The following is a 27,074-nucleotide window of genomic DNA, read 5'->3' as shown; positions in this document are numbered from 1 at the left end:
TCTACTTTAAAGAGTCCTCTCCTGCTGATGTTCAGGTGTATATCAGTATGTAGAGTCTCTACTTTAAAGAGTCCTCTCCTGCTGATGTTCAGGTGTATATCAGTATGTAGTGTCTCTACTTTAAAGAGTCCTCTCCTGCTGATGTTCAGGTGTATATCAGTATGTAGAGTCTCTACTTTAAAGAGTCCTCTCCTGCTGATGTTCAGGTGTATATCAGTATGTAGCGTCTCTACTTTAAAGAGTCCTCTCCTGCTGATGTTCAGGTGTATATCAGTATGTAGCGTCTCTACTTTAAAGAGTCCTCTCCTGCTGATGTTCAGGTGTATATCAGTATGTAGTGTCTCTTTATTGTTCTCATACTGCCTGTGCTGCAGCACCTCTTTTCACCCTCTGTCTGAAACCAGAGCCCAGTCTGCTCTGATTGGTTAGCAGTCCGTCTCTGTTGTGATTGCTCAACAGCTTATGTCCTGCCCCTTAGCCTATCAAGTACGATGTGTTGGGGGGGGGGGGGGTGACAAAGGAATTTGAGCCGTTACATTTACAAACGTTTACATCAATTCTGTGGCAGCCAAATTGTTAACCACGCCTCCTGACATTAATTTTGAAAGATGAATGGATACTAGTTTCTAGTATGACAGGCAGGTGAAGACATCAGAGAAAAACAGGCAGCGACTCGTCTCAGGTGTTTTCAAGGAATGCAGGTCATTAGCTGGAAAACACTGTACATGCTGCAGAGTGAATAATTCCTCTCCCAACAAACAACACCTTCTGAAATCTGCAGGTTATCTCAACATTAGTGAGATATTAACGTGACATTTCCTGCTTTTCATTCCTGACATCCTACAAACAAACAAACAAACACAATCTCTGGTTGTTCGCTGCAGGTAGGTTTCACTCTACCTGTTATGTAAAGGTTCAATGAGTTCCTGGAAACATTGTTTAAGTTATGCTTTGAAATACTTTGTTAATCTAATAAATGCACACGGGAATGGTGGTTCCAGTTTTGCAACACACGCTGCTCAGTGTGTGCGATGATCGTGGCTGCAGGGAATCCTGGACGGAGCTTTAAAACCTGCTGAGCGGTGATTTATGACACAGGTGAGTTTCACAGAGTCATTTTGCAAGATCATCTTTTCTAACAATCAAATGTGCGTTCATAGTGGGAAAGCTGGTGTTGTGAAACAGGCTAGTGATATCATGAGAAAAACTGAGGCGGTTTGTTGAGCAACATTGCAGAAGTGCACCTGCCAAATCATTAGTGTGCCAGGGTTGTTGAAGCATGCTGTTGCATCAGGTTCAAAACAATACCAGATTATTACACTAGATACTCTACTGGTCCCATTTGGAGTATTCTTTTTATTGTAACAGCAGTATGTCCAGCAGTGGCTCAGTCAGTAGGGGCTTGGACTGGGAATCGTAGGGTCGTCGGTTCAAGTCCCCGAACAGACTTGAAATATGGAAGGTGGACTTGGAGAGGACCCAGTTCACCTCCTAGGCCCTGCTGTGGTGACCTTGAGCAAGGCACCGGACACCTCCAATACCCCCACTACCCATTGCTCCTCGGGCGCTGCACAATAGCTGCCCACTGCTCCTAGCACTAGGATAGGTTAAAGAGGACCAATGTGTGTATGTGACAATAAAGAGGGTTTCATCCTCCGATTCTATCTTCTTCTATCTATGTAAACACGGCATTGCAGACAAATAATCATAAACAGTAAAAATATACATAAACAGTATATCTAGATAAAGTATCTTATGAAATACACATTATAAATAAGTTAGTAAACACTTTATAAATGAGTTGATTGACGCTGAACAGTTGCCCTATAATTATCTTTGTATGAATTCCTGACTTTACCTTAATGTCATATTGCTGATGTGTCTTTGCCAGGTGTCTCTTGAGAGTAAAATGATGCTTCCCAACCAGATAAACTCTCCAATTATAGGTTAAAACATTTTGTAGCACCAACAACTCACCCGGACTTTACTGGATTCCGGAGAGGATGGCAACTCTTTTGTAGACCCTCTTCATCTCCTTTTTGATCCACTCTTTAAACGTAAGAAAAAAAGCACGATATTAAAGACAATAACATCGTTAATCATGTTCTATACAACTTTATACAACTGTTTTGTTTTGTCGAGATTATGAAATGTGTGTCAAGATGTTCAAATAGATCACCAAGCAGGGAAGTGTTGCGTAGATATGCACATGGTTTTTCCGTTCACGCATTCTGAAGCGTGAAAGGAAAGATATGATCATAAAGCAGAGAGGAAGCTTAAGCTATGCTAACATGTTAAACTGATTAAATAACTGTGGCATACTTCCTGTGCCAAAGCAGCGCTGCAGAGATGAGGCCGATTGTTGATCAGGTGATATGTGAGCACTGAAGGAGTGCTTTCAGCAGAATTACTTTTGGCTTGCTCAAGAATACCATACAAGCAGTTTTTACTGGAGAAATCTGAACATCAGGTTTCCTTTCTGATTTGGGGGATTGTAGCTTGAAAATATTCCAACAGCACAACATTACTTAAATATATATAATATTGGATGATATTTTTATAGTGTTTTTTATATATATATATCTATATATATCTATATATATACTGTATATATATACAGCCCAGGAAAAAATAGAGACCACTTCAGTATTATCAGTTTCTCTTGTTTTATTTTTTATAGGTACGTCTTTGGAGTTTTTTGTTTGTTTTATTGTATTCTATAAACTACTGGCAATGTTTCTCTGTGTTGGAATTCAACAGACACTGGAATGGCTGCCACACATGTAGAGATAAAGATTCAAGAAAACATTGGAGTGGTCTCTTCATTTTTTCCGCGGCTGTATATATATTTGTATAGGGTTGAAGTGGGGGTTTTGAAAGCACTTGTATACTCATTTTAAAAGCTCAAGACCACAGGTTTCCTCCTTAAATCTTGCCCACCTACAATATATTCATCTGGTCCCAACCCAAAATGAAATACGCCCACGCTGAGCGAGGCAGCATGACATTACCTGAAGTCCTTAAGAAAAGTTGAGGAAGCAATAAAAGCTAAATGTTGATCCGAACAATCACACATTTAGATATGAAGACTCACTGCAAACCATGCTTTAATATATGCTTAAACTTTAAAGTGCCAGTAAACAAGCTTTAACATACCATTATGAAGGGGCTGCTGATTGCACAATGTACTGGCACCTTCAGCATTTAGTTTGGTTCTCTGCTTTCACTGAGTAGATCTGTGTGCCATGACACTGTCATCAAAAGCACTAGCATCAAAAGTTGCTGAAAGCTGGATGATCATATACTCTAATTTGCATATGGTTGACATCATCACCATGAGAGGCATGAGAATTAAGAATGAACTCTGATGGATGTATGAGAATATTTGTATGTTCTTTTGCCTGAACAATTCCGCTTACTAAAAGTAGGCTCTGGGGAAAACGGAAAGCAACAACTGGGCCAACCATAATAACACTTGTAATAAGGCTATGTGGGAAAAAGGTCAATTGCCACTTAAAAAACATTGCGTCTATGTCAGAATCTATTTTATCACGTCTGTTGGAGCTGTTGGAGGATAGTTGTTGCTGAAGGCCTGATCCAGATCCAGGACTTTCTGTTTTCCATCCCTCCTCAGCATCCCAGAATCCTCCTTTGAAAGGTTTACATTAAATCCTGGAGGCTAAGGACGGGAGGTTGGGATGGGAGCTTGGGAAACTGGTGACACTGGGAGGGTGGGTTATTTTCATCCTCACTGCCACTACCAGTAGGGCTTCTAGCAGAGGAATGCGTGGGAAATTAATGTAGAGGTGTTGGGACTTGACTTGTTGCACACAGACAAAATGCTGTTGGTGTTGTTGTTGTAGCTTGTTTCAGACCTTTGACTCGGTCTGAGTGTGATCTGCTTCCTGGCCTCGACGCGCTGCACTTGCAGAGATGAAAATGTGTATTTGTTTCATCAGAGCCTGTGGATAGAGTTTCCCTGTCAAAGCTCGAGACACTCTCTATGTGGCCGCTCTTAAAACTAACAATAACTTCCTGGTTTCTGCAGGCCCGAGGGGAATATCTGTTGCATTAGGTTTGATCCATATGCATGTTTGGGCTTTCCTGCTGCAGGGATTGTTCTCACTGATCATCTGAGGTGCTGTAAATCCAACTGACCTTTCACCTCTTTGTCAACAAGCTTTTCTGCAGTTTTACCCATGTTTTCCATTTCTTGGTGCCTCACCCTTTTCTCTCCAAACAAAGGGCGTCAGCTTCAGGTTATCAGTGCTCCATTTTTCTTCCCCATGAGTTTTCTCTCTGGACTTGCTTCTCTAATAATTCTGTTTTACTACAAGAGGCAGAGTTTCAGGTTGAGCAAAGAGAGGAGTGTTGAAGTTAATTTGTTCTTGGCTGCGGACCCAAGAAAAGATCTCTCCCTGAGCTGGATTTATGTTCGGGTCTTTCTCTGGCTGCACCCGTCTGTTTTACTTGGAAAGGCAGAGTTTCAGGTTGAGGAAAGAGAGGAGTGTTGAAGTTATTCTCTGACAATACTCAGGTGTCTGAGGATTACATGACACAGGGCAAAAGTTTTGTGAAGTCCTCAACTTCGGCCTTGCTCCGGCTGAAAGGTCAGCCGCTTCCGGCTGCGTTCTTTTGTGTTTAAAGACCATACATGGGGTAGGGGTTATCTTCCTACTGGACAGCTGTTGGCTGAAGAAAGACCTCCTCTGGAGTTCCCGCTGATCAGCGACCTTCCAAATTATTTCTGTCCATACTGGAAATGTCACACCCGCACGCAAGATGTAACAACTCTCTGTAAAAGTCATCATTTGGGTTTCTTTTGCAAATGAAAGGTTATGAAACTTATCCTCCAATTTACATGATTAAGATTGAAAGGGCAAGAAGTGTTGACACAATCACAACATTAATACATAAAAACCTGTGAAGGACACAATTACTTTGCATTTCGATTTAAAAACCTGCTTTCTTACCAAGTTTAATTCAAAACAGGGAGCATCATTTACCACAATGCTTTATGAACAAAGACTTGAATTAGGAATATTGAGGTAATAAATCAAGGGATGGTCCGATATCTATTCGAGTGGAGTTGCCCCAAACTGGATATGAGAGACAATGCAGCTCTCAGATGTGCAATCAGATAAGGTTTACGAGAAACACCAGCTGCAGGCCAGACCGTCTGAGTACCTGTCTTCAGAGTTAATCCATTTTTTTGTTGTTGATCTAAATGCTTTGTAAAACATGTCAAATGCAGACCAGTATTATGAGTGCGCTCTGCTTCAAGACATGAAGGAAAGCTTCTCTGTGTGCACGCTGGAAGCCAAAAGTATGTGCTAAACATCTCAGCCTCCCGTGAGAAAGTATGGATGACAGCGAGAAAGCTGTGAACAGCGTTGAGTTATAGCAGCAGGTACAACTTTACAGCGAGTGTTACTGGAGTCACAGCTTGGCTTGACATAGTGAGAACAGGGGTCTGATTGTTAATCTGTCTGACGGGCTGAGCATCGTCTTCCTCTGAGGCGGCAGCGCTCAGATTCCTGCTGCATCGAACACTCACAATAAACAAGCCATGATCACAGTAAGATCCATTTCAATAACAGAAATATAACCTTTAAAATGCCACGTTTTTATGAAGGCTGTTGGAAAAAGCAATGTAAATAATCGGCTTATTACTGACTGTGGAACGGCATCTGTAGAAGCCAAACGTAGTGTAATCGTCTTGGTAATTTACATGTTATGAACCAACTGTGCTAATTAAAATCTAACAGAGAAGCACCATGACATGTAGACAGAAACCACATTTCATTTAACATAAATGAGAATGAGCTGTGGTTTGCTAAACTAAGAACATCAAACACTCTTGCATAGTTTCTGTGCTCTGTGGAAATACTTTGCTACAAGATTTAGGGCATATTGAGAGTACGGTACAGCGCGTAAATGAATCATAAGATCAAGGCACGATCTCTGTGTCTTGTTTTATTATGACATACTATCCCTAGCCCTATCAAACATAATCATCAACTTCCTGGTAGCTAGAGTCAGGCTGTTAAGTAGATACAGGGGGCCATCAGTCTAGTTGAGTGACTAAGCCAATATCAAATTAGATCATTGTCTGAGGAAAGCTCACATCATAAAAGGTACTCATCTCACACCTTTTAACCCAAGACAAGTAATCAAACATTCACTGAGTATCAGGCTCAGATCAAGGCTTACCAATGCATTAATCATCTCAAGCATAAAGCAGTTAAGCAAGGGGAAAATGGTCACAATACAAACAGAATAAACACCTATAATGAATAAAGTGACGTTTAAAGGCCGGAGTTTAAATCATGTAACAGATCTGTAAAGAAGAGGTCATGTCCTCCCAAAGTCTCGAAAACCTGTTTTAATCTTAAGAGCTGTCTGGACTTGTAACTGCAGTATCGCAGGAGTTTGAAGCATGCAAAGTTTGAGGCATGCAGAGTTGAGTGAGAGGCCCAGAGCAAACCCTCTCTCCTCCTCCCTTAGGACGCAACATTCCTTGCAAACCCATTGAATTTTCCTTACATAGTAGAACAAAATCACAGCAGCACTATATCCATCTCCTCGAGGCCTACGCGTACATTCATCATCAATTCCCAGGGAGCCACATCTGCTTTCTCTGAGGACAAAGTTCCTTTGAAATATTCCATTTTAACATTTAAGCATCTGTGAAGAATGTGCGCGATATTGAGCAAAGAGCAGGAAGCGTCAGAAAGCTGTCGTTCAGTAGCTAGTAGAGTAAGAAAAATGGTTATTCTCACAGTTGGTGCCAGGACATTGAATTATGCATTACAGGAATATGAACCGTTGGCTGCCGGTCAGAAGTCAATCAGCTTTAGCAACCAGTAACAGAATGTTTCCACAGGGATCCAGCAAGGACTTTTCAGGGCTTAACACAGCATGTGGACTTTGACTGAGTTTCATCTCTTAAGGACACCAGCTTTGTGCTTACTTTGATGTTTACTACGTCTTATATTGCTGTGAAGAAACTGTCTTTTGGTGCTATGTATTTCCAATGTTACAGGCAGGTTTTCCTCCTTGTTAGGACCACTGATCCTGCCTTGAAAAAGCAGCTGTTGACTCACCTCCTCAGGCTACAGTGTGAGGCGGAGCTAAGAGCACAGGGCTGAACTGCAACCAAACTCAAAGCAACCGCGAAGCATTTGCTCTGCACTCTGAGAGAAGCACTTCAAGACTAAGGAGATCCAAACCCCACAGACTTTTGAAAACTGGAAAAGCACCAGAGGACTGACATCTAAAACCTAAAAGAGGAGTGAAACAGGAAGGCAGTGAAGAAACTTGTTTGGCAAGTTCTTTTGTGGCAAGTTTTTGTGGTTGAGACTTCACGTTTGAAGTGATTTCCTTGTCAGGTTAGAGGAGAACACTTCTGTAAAATGGAAAACACCACTGCTTCTCCTTACCAGAGTATCGAGGACTGCCTTGCCACAAACAAGGTTCTGTATAAATTCTATGCGGCTGTCATAATTATCATTTTCATCCTGGCATTGCCTCTGAACGCGTCTGTCCTCCACCTCTTCATATTCAAGCTGAAATTCTGGAAATCCAACACTAACAACGTCTTCCTGTTCAACCTGGTACTGGCCGACATTCTGCTGCTCTTCTGTTTGCCCATAAAGGCTTACAACTTCATCCAAGGGGAGAGGAGGAGTGATAACGACAGTGTTTGCAAAGCCATGCTCTTCATGTTGTTTTTAAACCGCGGGGCCAGCATTGCCTTCCTCACGGTCACTTCCATTGATCGATATTTTAACGTGGTGCATCCGGGACGAAAGAATCTTTTAAGAGCTCTCAAGAAATCTCCTCACATCTCGATCCTCATCTGGGTGCTTCTTCTGCCTCTCACTATCCCCACCATGCTCAAAAACTTTGACTGCTGCAACAGTCATGGCAAAGTCTCAGGTGAAACTCCAGAAGATGCCTTGATTAAGGTAAGGTTGACTCACTAAAATACAACGCTTTTAACAAGTTAGTTTTTCTATTGTTAGGTTTTCAGTATCCATCCCCACAATGAGTTTAAACTGCATCAGATGAGTAAAAGGACAATTGCATAACACTGGAAATTAACTGGATATCTTTTAGAAGGGGTGTGTGTCATTCAAGTGTTTCCCTCACTTGTCAAATTGTGAACATGTGGCATCGCTGTGCTGAGTGTGCACATTTTAAATAACGACAAGCTGTTGATATGTGCAATACACAGTTCACACAAAGTGCAGAACAGCTCTGTGGAAACAATTTCTCAACCTGATGTTACAAAGATGATCCTTTTATCACTGTGAGCATGGTGTTGAGAGGCCTAATCAGGAACAAATGGGTCCAGTTTGAGGGGGTTTTATCACTCACCAGCTCCACTTACTGTAGATAAAGTCTATTTCCAGAGCTATTTTTGCACCGCCACAGCACATAGTGTTGCTAGAATTTAGATATGTAAATTGGGAGAGTGTCAAAGTGCACTTCATATCACAGGGACAAGAATTGGCACCCTAAAACCAAATGTATACTGTCACTAAGCGAGGAAAGGTGTGTTATACGATTCTATAGAAAACAAGGTGCCTTTTTAGGGAAATATATAGATAAAGTGGAAACAGCTCTGTTGTTTTTGTATAATAGACATTGTGCTTATGGCAAATAACAAAATAAAGTCTTGTGTCAGACCAAAAGCCCCAAAATGTCGAGTTCAATATGACATGAACTTAGAAAAAGCAGGAAATCTCAATATTTGAGAGGTTGTAAAAAGCTTCTTCAGACATTTACCATTACTTTAAAAATTCATCAAACATTAACAAGTTCATTTTTCTGGCGATCCACTTGTCGAAAAGTCAACCAGCTGTAGCGCATTTTACTTTACCACATGTACAGTATTTGACATGTGCTTGTTCCTTCACAGAATAAGATTTGACATGGAATAAATATTTAGCATAGTGGTTAAACTTCTGCCCGATGCTGCCAAGTAGTAACAAGCCTTTGTTGTTGGTGATATAAAAACAGACCGTTATCTTGACCTTTTTTTTCTGACTGAAGGATGTGGTGGACAGTATGCGAGAGGTGGTCTTCTTCACCCAGATCCTCATCCCCTTCGTCATCCTGGTCTACTGCACCGTGCACATCGTCAACCGGCTCAGGAAGAAGACGGTCGGCAACCGGACGAAGCTGAAGAGAGCGGTGTTCCTGGTGACCTCCGTCATGGTAGTGTTCTCCTTCTGCTTCCTGCCCTGCACCATCGCCAGGATTATCCTGCTGATCGCCCGCGTCAAAGAATGGCCTTTATACCAGCAGGACAAAGCCGCGGTGGCCTTCGACGGCCTCATGGTGCTCTCCTACATGGACTGTCTGCTGGATCCGCTGGTCTACTGCTTCTGCAGCACCAAGTTCAAAGGGCTTTACTGCTCCACTTACTTCCCTTTCCTAGTGAAGGGCGATCCAGCGCCGATAGAAAGCTCATCGGCGGGACACTCAGCTATACCTACACGCAATAATGTCATCTGAAAACAATTTCAAAAAGGTTGATTCACTGTTTAAAGAAACCTACCGAGAGGATTACTACCTGAGACTGCCCCACAAAATATGCCGATTTTGAAAGGGGACTGTGAAGGCAAAGTGAAGACAGTTGTTATTTAACTCTCTATTGATTCTTGAATAGAAGAATATACATATGTAAATAAGAAGTTCTTGTTCTAGCAGAGTGTGTTGTAGATGTACTATAGGAGTGATTCAATAGAGTATATTAATGTTGGGGGATTTTATTTTTGTGAAACATGAGGTTCTTGTAAGGGGAATGCCCCTCTGCCAAAGGATGCACATCTGTTTTCCAGTTTTTCTTGGACAGTGAGCACATTTGATCATAAAAAAGATTCTTTCAAATGCGCAGAAGAATGTTATCCGTCAAATCAAATTAACCTCACGCAACCTTTATCTGAGCTTCCACTGAGTTGCAAGCATGAGTGATTAAAGCCATCCTTTAAAGCTCAATCCAGGGACACACATTTTCTACGAAGCTGCAAATGGGAAGAAATATCTAAACTAAGGACATTTAAGAAGGTTTTAAATGTGAAGAGGTCCTTCCCCTACTACCATAAGACTTCACCCTAAAGGCCCATACAGGAAGCTGATCCTTACTGTGGATTTATGGATGGAATATAACTGTCTATGCTGTATGAGAGAGAGAGAGAGAGGTTTATATTATACTGTGCATATTTTCTAATAATAAAATTGCTGTAAACTGTCCCTCATTATGTTCACAATTTACTGCATATGTGAAGATCAAGTGTGGTGTCCCAAAATATAACATTCCCATACAGCTGCATATGGGAATACAGCTGCATCGTCAATTCAGTTTATGTTGGATAAGTTTCTAATCTAATGACATCTGCAGCAGTCTGCATAAGGAAAGGGTCAACAAACACAAGACATCCATGCAGGAGAAACGTTTTTGTGTGAAATGTGAAACCAAAAGTCTAAGAGGATTCGACACCAAAGTGTTACTAAAGATTATCAAAGAGAAGCTTTGATTAATTATGTTAACCACGTCGATCGAAACCAGGATAAAACGCGTTTCCCTCTAAATGTTATCGAGAATACAGTTTCCTTTTTAGGAGTCAGGGTTGGGAAATCCCAGTTTGACAACAAGGAAAATCAAATGCCTCCCAGAATTGAATCATTAATCATACCTTTAACAAGACTGAACAATACTCAGCTTTAATGACCGCACAGAAACTCCTCTTTGCATGTTCCGTGTAAGTCCTCCTCCCCTTTATGACCTCATTCACACTAATAGTTTAGTGAGTAAGGGTATGTCTGTCTGGATGGACTGTAGATAAAAGCCTTACTCATTTTCAGTTATCCATCAGCTGACTCTTGGTTCAATTCCATCTCAATTTACTCAGCGTTGTCCTAAAGATGCATCATTGTGCATCATAAAATAAGTCTTTGCTGTCTACCTGTGACAGCATTGTTTGATTAGGTGAACAACACAATGAGACATTTGGGCTGTGGAATATTACACAACCTCTTGCAAAAGTGGAATTTAGTCATAAAAACTAGTTTCTGACAAAAAGTGGGAACATCACTGAGAAAAACGCAGCTGCTCCTGATGGAAAAAGGAGGAGTGAAAAACAGTGTACTAATATACTGTGTACACAACCTATGTGGCTCATCTGCATAACTGACAACATGTAACTCTGTATGTTAATAAGATCTGCAAATATTTACCGAGTAAAGAGAGGCACATGTCCTAAAGTCACATAACGTACCATACCCTTCAATTACACAATGTAAACAATCAAACACATATTTAAACACCCTGTTTCTGCCACCCTATATTGTTTCCTGCTTACTAAGGGAGTTTAAAAAGTGATCTCAGGTGTGGAGATTTGAGTGGAGAAAGTTGTGAAAAATGTGTTTTCTTTGATGCAATTGCTCATTCAATACACATTCATTCATAGTGTATCTTTAAATGCCCCAATCAGATCAGTTACAAGTAGGACATGACCTTTTTTCGTGCCAGAATCTGGGTTTTGTCTAAACCAGGTAACAGGTTCTCTGCTCCCAGCGTGCGCCCTCAAACCAAAGTGCAGATTCTCCCCCGTAAAATGTTAAAGTGCTGCCAGAAAACAATCTCTCTGTTGGTCAGAGAGGGTTTAATGAGTCCAGAAATATGGAGATGGTGTCAGATGTCTGGTCAGACAGCAGAGACAGCTTACGGAGGATAAATAGGGGATGGATGTCCGGTGGGTCTGCCGGCGGACGAGTGGCAGGCAGCAGGCTGACACTGAGACTGAGATTTCTGATCCTTTCTTTTACTCTCCTTTTTTCTGGAGAGGAAGTAAAGAAACTCTGGATGTATTTGTTGTTGGAGGTGCAATATATGACTCAGCAGCTTTAAGACATGAAGACACTATTATTTTGTACGATTTTCACCGTAAAGTGGGCGGGGCTGTGATTTGAAAAACCCCTGGGTATCTCTCATTTATAATATTAGAACATGTTAAAGGGAGAAATGCATGAGATAATTTAAAGCTCTAGATTTGTTAAATAAAAATGATTTAGGATTGTTTGTTTAAAAGGAGCAAACAGTTCTGAAGAGTCCTCCTGGCATAAATGCATCATTATTGCAGCTGCATTATGTCAAGGGTGGGGGAAACAGGACCCAAGTGCAGCAACAAAGGGAGGCAGGTATGGGTACAAACAAAAGGCGAGCTTTATTCCAAAAGCTGTTTTACAAAAATACAAAGTTTGGGAAAATCCAGGGCATGAAAAACACCGGACTTGACACATGAAGGACGACAACGAACTGACGGAGAACACAAGAGAAAGCAGGACTAAAATACAAAGACACTAAACACAACACAAGCCACAGCTGGGGAGGGGAGGCAGAAACACGAGGGCAACCAAAGAAACAATCAGACACAAGGGAAACCAAGGACCAAGACACCTTAGCATTATAAAATAAAATGTTTTCTTAACTAGAAATGTAAATATATTACAATAAATGCCAGGTTTATATGAACCCTAAAACAGACTCAGTCTAACATAATTCATTGATGAGGTATACATGCACAAAGACGTTCACATATTATACTGTCTTATAATGTTTTGGGTTATTTACTGTCCCAAAATGTGTTTGATATCGTCCCCCTTAAGCATGAATTTGTCAGTATGGATGTTTATCATTGTGTTAGCTACAGGATGTTTAACAGAGCAGAGGTAACGGTTTAAATGTGGCTTTGAGGAAAACACTTCCTTTATGTGACTCTTATGTGCTGTGATATATGGATGTTTGAATACACGTTTATCTTTGGATGCAGTTTTGCCGCCTGAGCCTTCTTTACAGAACTGTTGAAGTAAAGGATCTCTTCTTGCTGAAAATTGAAGGACATTGCATCCTAATGTGTGGAATGACCTCCCATTGCACATTAGACGAGCCCCTTCACTGCCCATTTTTAAAACTCGTCTTAAAACCCATTTCTATTCCTTGGCTTTTAACCCAGCATGAGACTCTGTTCCTGCATCTGTTTCCTTGGTCTTGTTGTTTTGATATTGTTTTTGTGTTTTGTGCTCCGTGTGCTTCGTGACACAAAACATTTCCATCGGTTTTGATATGACTCAACATGCAGTTGAGCAATCTTGAAACTTCTGTCGTGGGATAAAGAGGGGGGTATTTTTGATTACTGACTGTATTGTGGGGGAAAAGATAAGCAAGTTGTAAAAGTAGGTAAAATAGTCTCAAAGTGGATATCTCCAGATGCGTTTGGCTCTAAATATTGCGAAATAGGTAAATGTTTGACACCCTTCAGTGATCATAAAATCTGTGAGGTAAATTCAGTGAAGCGAAACCGCACGTCGGGCTTATGACTAATCACAGAGGAGGATCTAACATTAGTGCATTTTAAGCTCCTTGCTTAAAAACATGACACATCAGATTTACTATTAGCTTAGTCATTTTACCTACCTGTTGTTTTCTCACCGAAGTTTCTTGCTTTCTGCTTTTACAAATGAACATAAAAAAGACTTCAAATAAATAATGAAGGGTCAAGACATCGAGGGGAACATGTAGCTGGAGTTGAGTTAAGTCACAGAACTTATTAAATATACTGCTGTATATATGTTTTGAAGATCATCCAGTTGTTTATATATCTGTTCATGCCATTGCATCAATTCCCAGTTAGTTCCCATAAATTCCCATAATTCCCATTATTTGGAATATTTCCAAAACTCCCCAGCTGAACTTCCCATGGAATTTAAAACTTAACGGAAGTTTTACGCCCCTTTGCAACCCTAGCTCCAACACATTGTACGTGATAGGCTAAGGGGCGGGAAATCTCTAAGAGGTTGACCAATCACAACAGAGCCGGCTAACCAATCAGAGCAGACTGGACTCTGGTTTCTGACAGAGGGGGATAAGAGGTGCTGCAGCACAGACAGTGTGAGAAAAATAAAGAGCTTTTTGAACATTAGAGCATGGAGACAGTAGAGGCACTGACCTGGAAATGAGCAGCATATGTCCTCTTTAAAGCGCCTACATGTTAGAGTGGTTTGAATGTTCTGTTTCTTTGTTTGTTAAGGGGCAGTTCTATTTGCTTTCTGCCCATTCCTCAAATCTCTGAGTCTTTTTCCAAGTCACCAGGGGAACTTGTATAATCCTACTCACTACAGGACTCTAGATGTTGATAAGAGAACTGGTGGAGATAAGATTGGTTGTTTTTGGCTGTGTGAACTGAGTCCTAGTTTCAGGAGGCAGGAGGTGGTTCCTACCGGGGCAGCGACGTGTGGAGACAGGCTGACAATCCTCAGGCGTCCTTCCATCTGATGGACTCTGGGAAAACTGGGAGCTGGGAAAACAGGATAGGGATTGAGACAAAGCATGAGATGGTAAGACACAACAAACATTTAATCTCAGTGGTAGAATTATTAAAGCTCATTCTGCTAAAAATCTATGGTTTCAGACAATTTTCAGGAACCTTTCATACTTTGGAAAACATTTGTATGTCAATTGCATCATGTTTGTGCAAAGAGCTTTCCAAAATACAACAAATGCTACATATAAATGGGTAAACAAGGACCTTATACAGCAAATCCCATGGTATTTGATCTGGCATCATTAACACACCTTTCTATCAGCCATGTTTTCAAACGGTTTCCTCTAATACTTACAGTCCTGTGGTGAGACAGAAAACCCCTTGAAATGTTTTCATGTGTGTTTAAAGTCTCCGGGGAGCATCTGGGTTAACTTCTGTTGCTTATATTAAAGTTGCAGAACTTTTGTCTCCCCCCTCTGGCAGTGAGAGTAACACAAACACTGTCCACATGGCTTATGCCTGCAGGGGAGTCTGCTTGTCCTCGCCCTTTTTTCTTTAATACTTCCTTCTAACACTGAGGTTATTGATTACCTGGAGTATGCACGCTTCTTAGGATTTTCAACCATAGATTCCACCATACTCCTACAGTAGCTGCTGCTCTGTAATAATAGCATTTCCCTTTCCAGGAGTCAAGTTTTACTGCCTTCCAGGAAGCTGCGAAATACAGAGACTTCTCCCAGGCGGCGAAAGTCTTATTTAGTGTTGTGTAAACTTGTCTGGCAAAGGCTTGAATATAATCCCCTGTGTGCTTATTGACACTCAAAGTGTGAGTAAACGCATTTGATTGATTGGACTTCACCAACTCTAATAGAGAAAATATGCTCCTGTATTTATTTCTGTCCATTTTGTGTTTGTTGCTTGGCATACAGTGGGTTAAACACAGCTGTATAAGCGAGGTTGATCAATGCTGATTACTGCAAGAAAACAGTACTCAATATTATGGAGTAAATCCTTAATGTATTTTTTGAATAAATATAAAAGTTCGTTAGCACGTTTTCAAATCTTGTAAAATCTGAAAATCTGAAATATTTGTCACTTTTTCCAGGAGAATATATTAAGCTAGCTTAAATAAAAAGGGGAGGCGATATATTTGTGGGCCTTCCTTGGCTTGAATATACTTTTGTATACTCCTTGTTGTATTACCTTTCTCTACAACACTCCCTTTTCTGTATGTGCTTTAGCTGTGTGTCTGGGAAACACTATAATCGTAGTGCAAACCCGGAATATAAAAGAGAATAAAACTCAGTCGATCTGACTTTCTTTCCAACCTATTTTCACAAGAAACGTAGGTTGTGTGACGTAGGCTTTATCTATTTAAAGGAGTCCTGATCAGAGGAAGCACTTTGGTAAAGCACACAGGCAGAAAGCACCAGCCTTTCGAGAGATGGAGACAGAGATAAAGAGGGGACGACAGAGAAGCACATTACATGGTGAAATAACACATCCAAAGAGTGTGTGTGTGTGTGTGTGTGTGTGTGTGTGTGTGTGTGTGTGTGTGTGTGTGTGTGTGTGTGTGTGTGTGTGTGTGTGTGTGTGTGTGTGTGTGTGTGTGTGTGTGTGTGGGAGGAAACACCACATGAGTCCAAAGCCACTGACCAGAAAATGCTCCTTGGCTTAACGCAGATGACAGATGATACATTTGAGATTCATATTCTGCAGCACCTCGCTCTGAGTGCGGTCAAAGTAAACAACTGAGTTCTGTTGAGTGGGGCTTTAGAAAAGGAACTGAAGAATAAGAACAATAACATATTACTAAGACGTTCATGGGTTTTTTTGAAAGCGATTTGTTTCGGTGATTCGTGTACACGCATTGCTGAAAGTCACATTTTGAAGAAGTCCTTGCATGGAGATTGAAAGACACTCCATGGTTAGGGTTGAGGCGTGCGCAGGGACAGCTGAGTTCAGACTGTCACGCCTGAATATATGCCCTTATGTTCTTTTTTGAGGCACCACAACTAAGGCAACATCTCATGCAATGGTGAATTAAAGTCAAGTCAAAGTCAACTCTATTGTCAATCTTCCAGTTTGTTTGTACAGACAGGTTTCCCACAATCCCAAATATTAAAAAATACAAATTGGGAGAGCGGGGGAGGGGGGGCGTCTGCACCCGCTGCCAAATGACACTGTTACTACTGTGCATATGACAACAGCCTTTTAATCTTTGGTCGTCAAGTGCTTTTGCATTTTATTATGCAGACAGGATTTTTCTTGAGAAAAGATCTATCTAGATGTAATTCAGATGTAGTACCGAGTACTCAGTACCTGTGTTCTGTTTTGCAGGAAATCCCAGAGATAACCCACTCAGTCAGCTGATGTGTTATCTGAATACCTGAGAAGAGTTACTGTAACACACTCCTCTGTCATGTCTGCAGGTTCATAATGCAAGATGCCTCTGAGAATCCGTGGTTCTGCTTTTTAAAAGACATAGCTAATGTGTTTCATAACTGTTGTGCACACACAACGTTTGCTCAAGGTAGAGTGTAATATTGTGAGCATTATGTAAGGGATGTTCCTTCCTACAAATCACTACAGTCAGGAATATATTGAAGTGTGAAAGAACTCAATTTTAGACATCAAGTTCGGATATTTTCTGCCAAAGTCATAATTTTGTACCCTAATCCTGCAATATTACGCTGCGTGACGATGTTTGATTCAATGCATGAACGGAACTTCTCCCTCATTCTACTTTGAACTGGAGTTGCACCATAATATTTTCCGATTTACAACGTTTGGTTCACTCACAAAGCAAAGTAAATCAAAACAATGCACGCTTCTTTGTGTCACTTGTGCAGTCCTGTTGCCAGGTAAATACAAATGTTGCTTAAAGTGTGACAAAATAAGTTGACCAATGGTTACTCGAGTTTTTATCGACACAGCTGATCAACATGCTTGGAATCATGCCACAGGTTTTAGGGATATTTAGTGTAATTGATACGTATTTAGCAATGTGAAAAAATGTATGCAAAAACAATACAAACCGTAATTAAACTCAAGCCATGAAATCAAACACGTGTATGTAATATGTATAAGGCAAAGAATCAAGTAAATTCCGCCAACATGCTTTTTAAAATCCAAATAAAAGCCTGGTTTATACCGAGGATCGAGGAAATAAGACAGCATAGAATCAGAAACAGGTTTATTGCCAAGTAGGTTAACTCACGAGGAATCTGTGATGCACAAAAATAAAAATAAAGGTAAAACACTGAATAAAAATGGGCCTTGTTAATGAGGCCGGTAGCAGAGGGGAAGAAACTGTTCAGGTGGCCAGAGGGGGAGCGGGGTACACAGTTTATGTCCAGGGTGGGAGGGGTCTTCTATAGCTACATATTACACAATATACAATATTATAACAAGGTTCACAAAAATATAATAGAGATATGTATGAGGTATAGCGAATGAAATTGCAGCTAAGGCCTAGTTTGTTATGCTGTGTTGCTAGGTAGATTTTTTATTCAATTTTTAATATTTTCTAAAGATTTCTCTAACTTCTTCTACGCCTAAGTGTTAATGTTTGCTCTTGCAAGGCTTTTGAAATAGTTAACATAGTCAACCACACTGTTAGTTCTCTTCAGTTACTTATCTACAATATCTGTTACAGTACTTCCTTTTTCTGCTGAGAAAACTGACTCACATATATAAGCAAATCTAATGGTTTCTACAGGCACATTTGGGAGTATTGTTTCTACCTTTAAAAGGTGTTTCAGGATGACATGTGTATACATATTCTGTGGCAGAAAAGCAATTTGGCAATGCCTATTAAACACGTGTTGTTGTGGTTAGCGTTGCAACAGACTGCATTTCTAAATGTGTTGTGTTGCAGAAGTTATGAGGCATTGGTCTTTGGTGTAATATTACATAAGGTACGTGACAGTGCGGGACAAAGTGGGGTAACATTGTCACGCTACCAGACTTCACTTGCAGGAAAGTGAAGTCTGGTAGTCAGTTTATGTTATGTTAAGCTGTAAATCATTACTGATTAACTTGGGAAGTCTGTCAGTGAGAGCGGCAGGTGAGACACGGAAGCAGAGTGGTGTAGCTGCTTTTGTTGGCCTTACTGTTTATCGTTTCTATATATTGTTTGTCTACACTCTGAATAATCTCTTTTTAAAGTTTATTTTTTCCCCATTTAAGGCTTACTTAAGCGGGGTTCAAAAAGAAGGTGTCAGGAGCTATACAGATTGGTAAGGGAATGTTATATTGGGGTGTATGAATGAGATTGACTTGACGAAGGTGTAAAGGGATTTATCAGAACATCATTCTATCGTTTTTCATTTCTGTGATGAGTGACATGTTTGCAAAGCCCTTTGTAATTCGCTTTATGGGATACCTATGTAGGTTGAAATATCCCCTTGTGGTTCTATCATTGGCACTCTCATTGATAAACACTTCCACTGAACTGGAGGGTTTGGAATAAGCAATTCTATTCCATAAAGCAGAAGGAAACCTTTAAACAAAACAGCCTGAAGGCCCAGAGAAGCACAAGTACTTCCATCCTGTGCCAGAAATACTTGAGAAGCTCACTGCCGTTTGTATTGCAACATGTTTGTCGTCATAATTAACTCTTCAGTAGAAAGCTGGAAGTGACCAGTCATTAACGAACGGGTCGTATATCCTGGAAATTAGTTGGCATTTGTGATTCCCTCGTATTGAGGTCGATGTGTTCTTTTAATGTATTTTAGAGATTCTGCCTGAACAACACGTTTTGGTATACACACACTTACACACAACAATCCAAAGGGAAAATCTCATGGGCTCTTTTTATAAAATATTAACTTCCAGTTTGGCCTACAAAAATACAACTTCCTGCAAACCTTTTATACACAAGCATGAATATAGTGTCATATTTCTGCTGCTTCCTGTTAACCTTAACCATCACTATATTCCATTCACTGCCATCAGTTTGTCTGTTCTTCTATGTAACGTAACTGATCGTATCCCGAAATAACCTCAAGTGTCAGTTTCATTGATGCACAATTCGTTGCCATTCATATCATCACCGTCTCCAATAATAAAGCTAGACATGTGCAGGCATGTTGGTTTCACATGGACAGCCACCTGAGGAATGTCACAAGCACTTCATCCCTGCTGCTGGAAAACACCTTTAACCGCATTACAAGTTCATGTGTAAAACTGAAACTGCAACGGGTATTCCAGCTTTTCTTATCACTGAAATGGGCTCAATCAAAAAACCGTACAATATGTTACATCATACATTGATAATGTCGTAGTGTCAGTAACGCCTCTCTCCCTAAACCACACCTCCAGTTGACAACAAATATTTCCTCTCTGAAAGCTCAGAGGCAGTCTCACATAAAAAGGGCTTGCAGCTCACTGAGAGAGGGTATTTCTCTTCTCTTTACTCAGCACTGTCTTTCAGTGTGTGCTGTGTGTATGGCGCATGTTTCCTCAGCATGATTTTTGCACAGACAGTCTCCAGGATCAGTGTGAGGATCCAACAAGCCGACTTTTGAATCTGACGGATCACAGTGAAGAGGAATCAGTGCCTGAGGAGAAGACTCCGGTTCAAAGGAAGCTACTACCAAGTCCAAAACAATAAGGATTCACTCTGCCTGGCAACAACTTTAACCATTATGCTTCCGATTGAATGACATTAAATAGGGCTTTTAGACATCAACTTCATTTATTGCTGTGAAAGCACAGCTAATTCAATTGTGAATGACTTCAATTACTCCTTTAGCGACAGAACAAAACATGTCTGTGAATACCACAGTTGACCACTGCAAAACACCCAATCAATCCACATATGAAGTCCTCTCATGGCTGATTATGGGAGAGTTCGTGCTGGGTCTGCCACTCAACCTGTCGGTCCTCTACATCTTCATCTTCAGGTAGGACAAAATCTCTCTTTGACGCCTACTTACTGTTTTCTGAAAGAACTTCAAATACATAAAGCCTTCAGGGAGGGGAACATTTTCAACTTAGTCAAAACCTTGACCTTGATGCGTGATTATTCAGCTGGGACTACCCTTCCTTTCACCAGTAATTTAGATAACAATATCCCAAAGAAAAGTCCAGAAGGTCACTTAGGGATAGCATGGGTTAATCCAGGTAACGTTGACCTACTATTAGAAGTTCTTTCTATAATGCGGAGGACTGACTCTTCTTTGGAAGAAAGCTGAATTTCTGCAAACGTTAAATGGTGACATAGTTGTGAGGAGCGTCTAGGCTGCTGTGACTCAGTCAAGTTGTTTCTTCATTCAATTAATGAATAACTGCAGATTCATGACTGTTAGCAGGGGGAAAATGTAATGCATGCTCGGTCAAGTGACTAGAAACAAAGCAGGGGCCAGTAGTTAGATCCAGATAGGGTTCTGGATGCTATTTTCAAATGCCTTGCAATTTCACTTCTTTAAAAGTCATTTAAAAACCAAACTATATTTAACACTTGAATTGACCTGAGTGCTTTTTGAACATATGATCCTTGTCTGCTGATCTTGAGATAAAAGGATAAACCTTTAGAACGTAACGTAACGTGAGTAAAGACAATCTGAGAGCAGCAACTTCAGCATGCAGGGAAGTCAGTGTTTCCTTTGGCACAATTTGACATTTTCTGCACTAAATTATACAGTGCAAACAAAAATCAACCCAGCTACAATAACAAATGTATCATAAAGCTACATTAAAAATGCACCAATACTCTGATAAAGAACTCCTTTTGCACGGTGATTCCTACTTGAGTATTTTACATCAAGCAGCGTGATTCAGTTTGATGAATTGTCAGACTAGCAGAGATTCTGTACATTTGTACAAGTTGAGATGAATAAATAACAGCTTTGTCCATGGCTTCCTCTTTTCAGGTACAAGTTCTGGAAGAAAAAAAGTATCTTCCTGTTCAATATTGTGGTTGCGGACTTCTTGATGATGGTCTGTCTTCCTGCCAAGGCTTACGATTACCAGCATGGCCAGAGACGCAGCCCGAAACCACTCGCCTGTAAGTTGATGCACTTCATGCTGTTTCTCAACCGGGGAGCCAGCATTACCTTCCTCATCATACTCTCCATCGACCGATACTTCAACGTGGTTCATCTCGGGAGGAGGAACTTTGTCAAAGTGCTGAAGAAAACGCCTCAAATCTCCATCCTCATCTGGGTTCTCTTGCTTACCCTCACCATCCCCACTATGGTCAACTCCTTTGAGTGCTGCAACAGCCACGGCCGTGCGATAGAGACGCCTTCTTACGACGTGACGGACACCTTAAGAGAGGTTGGTTTGGATTTCTTGGGGTGTGAACAGTGTATTAGGTGTTGCAAAGGCTGCTATAATGCAATATAAATACAGTACATTTAGTTTGATACAGCAGTTAAATATTTGAGTGCCTAATATATCAGTCAGAGAATGAATCCTACCAAAGCTTTCACCAGTACAAAAGAACTTCAGTTATTTACACTTCCTCTTGCTGACCGTCACTACAGGTTTTTGCCTAAAGGTTCATTTAATAATACCCTTGTTTTTGGGCTAAGTTATATTTCATGTGACAATTTGAATAAAACAGAACACTTCCTTGCTGGTCCCGAGTTTTTGACTAAGTCAAAACAAGACAAGTAAAGACATGAAGAGCCTGAGTTGACATTGTTTCAATGTGAGTCACAAACCTCTGCACCTTGCAGAAAAATAAATGAGGGTGTAGAGAGTGGGTGACTGTGGATCAAGGTGAAATGGGAGTCTATTAATCGGAGCATCAGTGGGTTGATCCCCAGGGCATCAAACAGTTTGTTGTGTCCTTGGGCAAGATACCTGACTAGAAATTGCTCCAGGAGGCATGTCTGCGGTACTGATATGTATGTTGTTTCAGATATAAGCTCAAATGACACGTCACTTGACCCTGTTGCCTGTCTGTAGGTGTTGGGTGTCATACTTATAGTCACTTCTCTTTTCAGATCGTCTACTTCACTCAGATCCTCATCCCCTTCACCGTCCTCCTCTTTTGCACTGTGCGCATCGTGAACCGGCTGCGGAGGAAGACCGTGGGGGAGAAGACCAAACTGAGGCGAGCGGTGCTGGTGGTCATATCTGTCGTCGTCGTCTTCGCCCTCTGCTTCCTGCCAAGCACTATAGCCAGAGCGGTGCTGCTGGCCGTCCGGCTTCAGGATTGGCAGAACGCAGAGAACGTTGTGGTTCAGGTGTACGACAGCCTCATGGTGCTGTCTTTCATGGACTGCCTGCTGGACCCGCTGGTGTACTGCTTCTGTAACTCAGGCTTTAAAGACGCTTACATTTCCACCTTCTGTCCGACCTTTCTACAGAAGAAACTGTTGAAAACTGACTTTGGATTGGGAACAACAACAACAACAACAACAACAATCATAACAACTACTAATTCTGGAAATAGAACTGTCTGTTTGAAAAAAAAGTGATCATATATTTTCCCTCCCTTGAGAGCCAAACCACCGTTCCACACAGGTGTTTTCAGCAGCCCGAGCAGATTACAGTTTTTTTTTAAAGTACTCAGAAATGCATTTTACTCAAAGGCTGAAAAGAATGCAGGCACGAAAGTTGCCCGGCAACACGCCTCCTCCACAGAGCTCATAAAATACAGGCATAATCCTTATCTGCTCAAACGCAGGGTGCTTATGCTTTATCTCGAGCTGGTCTTGTTCCTTGGTACCTACCGTGCGTACGCGCACACGCACACGCACACACACACACACACACACACACACACACACACACACACACACACACACACACACACACACACACACACACTCTCTCTTAGTGGGTTACTTTCTGATATGTTTCTGAGGGTATCCCTACCAACTGTTTAATAGCTTCCTTTTGGAACTAAAGAAACCATCATTTTTAACATTTCAAGAACTAATATTTTCCTTCCGCTATTTTTCTATGTGAAATAAACATTGATATAGGCTCAGTAATGTGTCACATCAAACCTACTACTAGGGAATCGTCAGCAGTAGAAGGGGAAAATCCAATATTTTTGATCAAATACCACCGTATCGATATTTGGTCGATATTGTTTTGTTGTTTTCACAAAATATTTCCCATCAGTAATGTGTTTGACTTATTGGTTACATGCAGATAATAGAACAGTGAATATGTAATGTCTGTTATGCAGCTTTTAAAATCAAGGCAACACCACATTACAATATCAAGGAAGTGCAGTTATTGTTCGGGGGAAAAGAGATGTTAAAATAAACTTCTGAATCAGCCTCAGAATTTTGGGGCAGCAGAGACTTCCCAGTCTACCGATGGTTTACTGTGGAAGTTATCTGCCAACTGTTTAGGGTGTGGAATAACAGGGACATGTATGAAGAGTAATGAGAGTGGCTGCTTCCTTTCAAATGTAAAAATCAAACAAGAAAAAAATAGTTTCTAAATGTTTGTAATATTTATATTTTTATATCCTTTATTTTATTGTAAAAAGACATTTTAGGGTCTGCAAAACTCCATGTATCACTCAGGAAACTTTGTATCTCTGCGTTCATCATCATTACCTGGAACCAGTCTCCCCCGTCCCCTCAGTGAACAGGACATTTGGATATTTTCGCAATTGCTCCTTGAAGCTTCAGTTATGTATTTCGTCCGTTCACTGATGCCTAAATAATGACTCATGTTGTTTCCTTTTTCCATAAATCAGAGTAAAAACTAGCGTGGTGTTTAAAATGAAGTCATAACGTTCGACAAATGTCAAACCTAAGTGGACTGCAGAAACCTGGAAGGCTGTTTTAGATGTTCCTCCTTCACGCTGTATACAAATCTGTGATGTTGATTATCCAAAAATAACTATTTGTATAAGATTGAGGCACTGACTGGGGATGTTTGTATAGGGCTGCTGTAAATAAAGAGAATAAAGGTCTTGGCGATGCAACGACATGCAAAGCTTTTACTGCGAAACCACATTCCTCTTTTTTCTAATGGTGTAACGCTACCCCAAGCAAGTACTGAAAGCAACACGTCTAAAGCTCCTCTGTTCACTCCCACATCTTTGCTAATGTTGACGTTGTAAACCTCAGCACGGAGGTGTTTTCAGTCACTTTGTCATCACTTTGCACTGATTGTGTACGTGCAATCTGTTGGAAACAATGAGGTAAACACGTCACGTATTGCTGTCTATCCATTTCCTCACTTCCTACTGTCTTTCTTAAAGCCTATGTGTAGACACATTCACGCCTCATTTTCACCTTATGTTGTAATCATGTTGGGAACATTTGGAGGTGTATGGTCTTTGCTTGAGGTGGCTTTCAAGTTGAGGCTAGCAGAGCAGAAATATGACAGCAGCAACAACAACAACAGAGAAAAGAAGTATGAAGACAACAAACTCTAAACACAGAGCAACAGTGAACATCGGTGTTATTGCTGCCACAATCTCTACAGATTGGCTCCACGCCCTGTCTGCCTTTTTTGTTAATACTGTAATGGCTCAACGGATAGTTTGGATTGTTTGAAGAGGAGTTATCTGAGATAATTATTTACTGCACGCCCCCAGTTTGGAGAAGAAGAGAGGAGTTACCTGCACATAAGCTAAGTGATGTGCTTCTGTGGATGGGGGAATCAAGCAAGAACTATTTTAGCAACCTGAAAAGAGAGGGCAATTTTTAAAACTATTTTCCTTGTTTTCCAGGGACTTGAAACTGTTTCTAAACAAAAGGGTGCGTTCAACATAAGAGTTGCAGGTTTATCAGTTTATTTGTGTTAATGTTTGACTTTGGTGAACAGAACAATCCCTTTTAAAATATGGGTTTATTCAGAAAAGGCTCAGCTCACCTTTGGATTTGAAATATCAACAATCAGTCATTCATACAAAAGTGAGTTAGAGAGTATATATTTTGCATCCAGCCTTATACTTGAGTTGGTTCTGTTCGACACCGACCTGTTTTCATTAGAGTCCCCTCTGTGGATCTGCTCAATTTGACGTTGAAACCTCTCATATGGATGATCTGGAACCTAGAAACACACAAACATGAACAACTGAACATGCTGCACAACTGGAAAACTGATCTGAAGTTCTGCTGCTATCTAGTGGCAGGAAGCACACAATAAAAAGAGTGTTATGAAAAATAAATCCTTGCACTATTACCTAACACTTAATCAACAGGAAGCTGAGCCTTAGTGTTGGTTCATTATGCTCATAATGGAGAGTGAGATGTGTTTGATTATACTGTATATATTTGATAAGAATACAATTAAAGTAAACTGTGCTTCATTATTATCAGCATGTGGCTTCAGACTGGTGGTTATGTGTACTGGAATGCATAGAACTCAGCCGACCTTACTTTCTTTTCAACCTTTTCCAGCAAAACGTAAAAAGCTTATTGACGTTATACACTGCCTGGCCAAAAATAAAAAGGTCACACACTCCAATATTCGTTGGACCGCCTGCAGCTTTGATTACGGCATCGTTTCCACAAGCTTCTGCACTGTCTCAACATTTATTTCGGTCCAGAGTTGCATTCCTTTTTCACCCAGATCTTTGTATCGATGACGGGAGATTCGAACCACTGCGCAAAGTCTTCTCCTGCACATCCCAAAGATTCTCCATCGGGTTCAGGTCTGGACTCAGTTTAGGAGGCCACCTAAGCAACGCATGCCTGCTGCCTTGACTAAGGTCTTCCAAAGGAATAAAAATATGACAGATATTCGCCGTGTTACTCTGTCCTGTTTTCTCTCATTCCAAACAGTGACCAACTCCAGCCTCCCTTCTCTGCAGAACGCACTTTAAAAGTAATAATAAAAAAACGAATTGGAAAAAACAAACAAAAATGTCTTCATGCAACGAAGCAGGCCTACCTCACCCTGCTCCCCCCCACCCCTAAAAAAAAGCAGCATATATTATTTAAAACCCGCGTAAAATGAGTTACCTTGCGAGTCCCAGCTGAGTTACCGTTGTGACCGCTGAGTGCCGTTAACCGGGACTACAGTTTGTCCGTCACAACCTACTTTATTGTACTCGATAAATATATTGTTTTAATTCAACTTAGTGTTCATCTTTTAAAGTGAAATGAGGGCAGAGGTTATTTTGTTTACCTCCCAAAAGGGGTACAGGTGGATATTCACATCACTTCCGGTACGACCCTTCAAAATAAACTCATTGTTTTCACGTGTTTTTGAAAAACTGGGATTGTGTTTTTTTTAATGTATTTATTTATATACCTGTTAATATGTTTTATTTGTTCATTTATTCATTTATTCTCTTCCTCCTTTTTTTGTAATTGAGAATGTTGGCCAACGTCAAACAAATTAAAACGTCTCCTTTTTTTGTTACACCTTTATTTGTATAATTTTATTTTGCTCATTTGCAAAAATAAAGAGGAATAAAAATGTCTATCAATAGAGATTTACATTATATTAGTCTTATTTACCTTTGTAAATGGTGAGTTTAGATTGTTGTGCTAGGAAATAATCTAACTGTTTCCTGTAGATGTGTTTCTGTGGGCAATGGGGTCATCAGCAACATTTTCACTCACCTATTTTCACCAAGAAATATGCTAAAAATAAAGGGCATTAGTTGTTTATTATTCAAAGTGTTTATTTGTATGATTTCCTACCTTTTTTGTCACTTAAAATAACCTCAAATCCTGTGCTGGGTTAGCATGTGCTAGTACCCTAAACACACCACGTGATGGCAGCATACTCATGTGGTGTATTTACCAGGGTGGGTCCCCCTGAGTATAACATATTAATCAAACATTTCCCTTTTTTAAA

At 40.6% G+C, this 27,074-nt stretch overlaps 2 protein-coding genes and 2 long non-coding RNA genes across 4 annotated transcripts; 3 read left to right on the top strand and 1 right to left on the bottom strand.

Moving 5' to 3' along the window:
- The first annotated feature begins 741 nt into the window (after window positions 1–741).
- LOC134877306 (uncharacterized) lies at window positions 742–2,480 on the top strand. Its single transcript, XR_010167544.1, has 3 exons — window positions 742–884; window positions 1,002–1,098; window positions 1,892–2,480. It is a non-coding gene; the product is annotated as an uncharacterized LOC134877306 (long non-coding RNA).
- Window positions 1,772–26,412, bottom strand: LOC134877305 (uncharacterized). Its single transcript, XR_010167543.1, has 4 exons — window positions 26,231–26,412; window positions 25,243–25,316; window positions 14,290–14,366; window positions 1,772–2,049 (listed from the first exon to the last, which is right to left on the bottom strand). It is a non-coding gene; the product is annotated as an uncharacterized LOC134877305 (long non-coding RNA).
- On the top strand, window positions 5,774–10,263 carry LOC134877303 (12-(S)-hydroxy-5,8,10,14-eicosatetraenoic acid receptor-like). Its single transcript, XM_063902767.1, has 2 exons — window positions 5,774–7,970; window positions 9,061–10,263. The coding sequence occupies exons 1-2, from the start codon at window positions 7,416–7,418 to the stop codon at window positions 9,523–9,525; spliced, it is 1,020 nt and encodes a 339-aa protein (XP_063758837.1). The 5' UTR covers window positions 5,774–7,415; the 3' UTR covers window positions 9,526–10,263.
- On the top strand, window positions 18,698–24,269 carry LOC134877301 (12-(S)-hydroxy-5,8,10,14-eicosatetraenoic acid receptor-like). The gene is made up of 3 exons (XM_063902766.1): window positions 18,698–20,242; window positions 21,212–21,617; window positions 22,292–24,269. The coding sequence occupies exons 1-3, from the start codon at window positions 20,070–20,072 to the stop codon at window positions 22,766–22,768; spliced, it is 1,056 nt and encodes a 351-aa protein (XP_063758836.1). The 5' UTR covers window positions 18,698–20,069; the 3' UTR covers window positions 22,769–24,269.
- Window positions 26,413–27,074: the final 662 nt, after the last annotated feature.

The sequence above is a fragment of the Eleginops maclovinus genome, chromosome 15, assembly GCF_036324505.1.
Source record: "Eleginops maclovinus isolate JMC-PN-2008 ecotype Puerto Natales chromosome 15, JC_Emac_rtc_rv5, whole genome shotgun sequence".
Classification (NCBI taxonomy): Eukaryota; Metazoa; Chordata; class Actinopteri; order Perciformes; family Eleginopidae; genus Eleginops; species Eleginops maclovinus.
Note: the sequence above shows the minus strand (reverse complement) of the source record. Positions and strands in the feature narration are given on the sequence as shown.